General features: G+C 65.2%; 1 protein-coding gene across 1 annotated transcript in view; it reads left to right on the top strand.

The window, feature by feature from the left end:
* The window catches only part of CARM1 (coactivator-associated arginine methyltransferase 1), a 41,433-nt gene extending 40,544 nt beyond the window's left edge, over window positions 1–889 (top strand). Inside the window, exons 14-16 of the mRNA XM_010828346.1 lie at window positions 1–100; window positions 341–409; window positions 566–889. Coding sequence (XP_010826648.1) covers window positions 1–100; window positions 341–409; window positions 566–708 — 312 coding nt within the window. The 3' untranslated portion in view covers window positions 709–889. The remainder of the gene's footprint in view (window positions 101–340; window positions 410–565) is intronic.

Below are 889 nucleotides of genomic sequence, written 5' to 3'. Positions count from 1 at the left end.
GACCTCTCGCTCCCTGGTGCAGGAATGCCGACCGCCTACGACCTGAGCAGTGTTATTGCCGGAGGCTCCAGTGTGGGCCACAACAACCTGATTCCTCTAGGTGAGCCCACGGGGGTGGGTGTGCCCAGGACCACTGTGAGCTTGGGCCTTCTGCCTCACCACCTTTGCTTCTTCCCCGGGGGCTGAGCTCCGCCCCCCAACTGCCTCTCCACCTTGCTCTGCGGGCACCGCACCCACCCTCACCCGAGTGTGAGCACCCACCACGCCGGGCACATGGGCCGGGCAGGCTGGGGGCGGTGACGCCATCTCCTTTCCTTCCTTCCTTCCTCCTGCTGTGCAGCCAACACGGGGATTGTCAATCACACCCACTCCCGGATGGGCTCCATAATGAGCACGGGGATTGTCCAAGGTAATGGTGGGCGGGGGTCGCAGGGCCCCGCGGGTGTGCGTGTGCCCGGGCGCCCGCCTGCCCTCTCTCCTGTGCTCTTTCTCTCTGACTCTGCCATGGGTCTGGGCGGGCAACGGGACAGAGGCGGCCCCTTAGTGCCCACCCCCTGCCCCACAGGATCCTCTGGCGCCCAGGGCAGCAGTGGCGGCAGCTCCAGCGCCCACTATGCAGTCAACAGCCAGTTCACCATGGGCGGCCCCGCCATCTCCATGGCCTCACCCATGTCCATCCCGACCAACACCATGCACTATGGGAGCTAGGCCCCTGCGGCGTGGAACGGACTGACAGCACCAGGAAACCAAATGAAGACCCTGCCCCACCCTGGGCGGCTTTGACCCTTGTACTGGAGAGACCCACATACCCGGCCACAGCCCTCTTTGCTACGGGAACTTGAACACTTTTTTACACGACGTTGCCGCCGCCGCCGCCCCCACCCCACTG

Source organism: Bison bison, unplaced genomic scaffold (genome assembly GCF_000754665.1).
Source record: "Bison bison bison isolate TAMUID 2011002044 unplaced genomic scaffold, Bison_UMD1.0 scf7180017864492, whole genome shotgun sequence".
Lineage (NCBI taxonomy): Eukaryota > Metazoa > Chordata > Mammalia > Artiodactyla > Bovidae > Bison > Bison bison.
The sequence above is the reverse complement of the archived record's forward strand: the minus strand, read 5'-3'. Positions and strand labels throughout refer to the sequence as shown.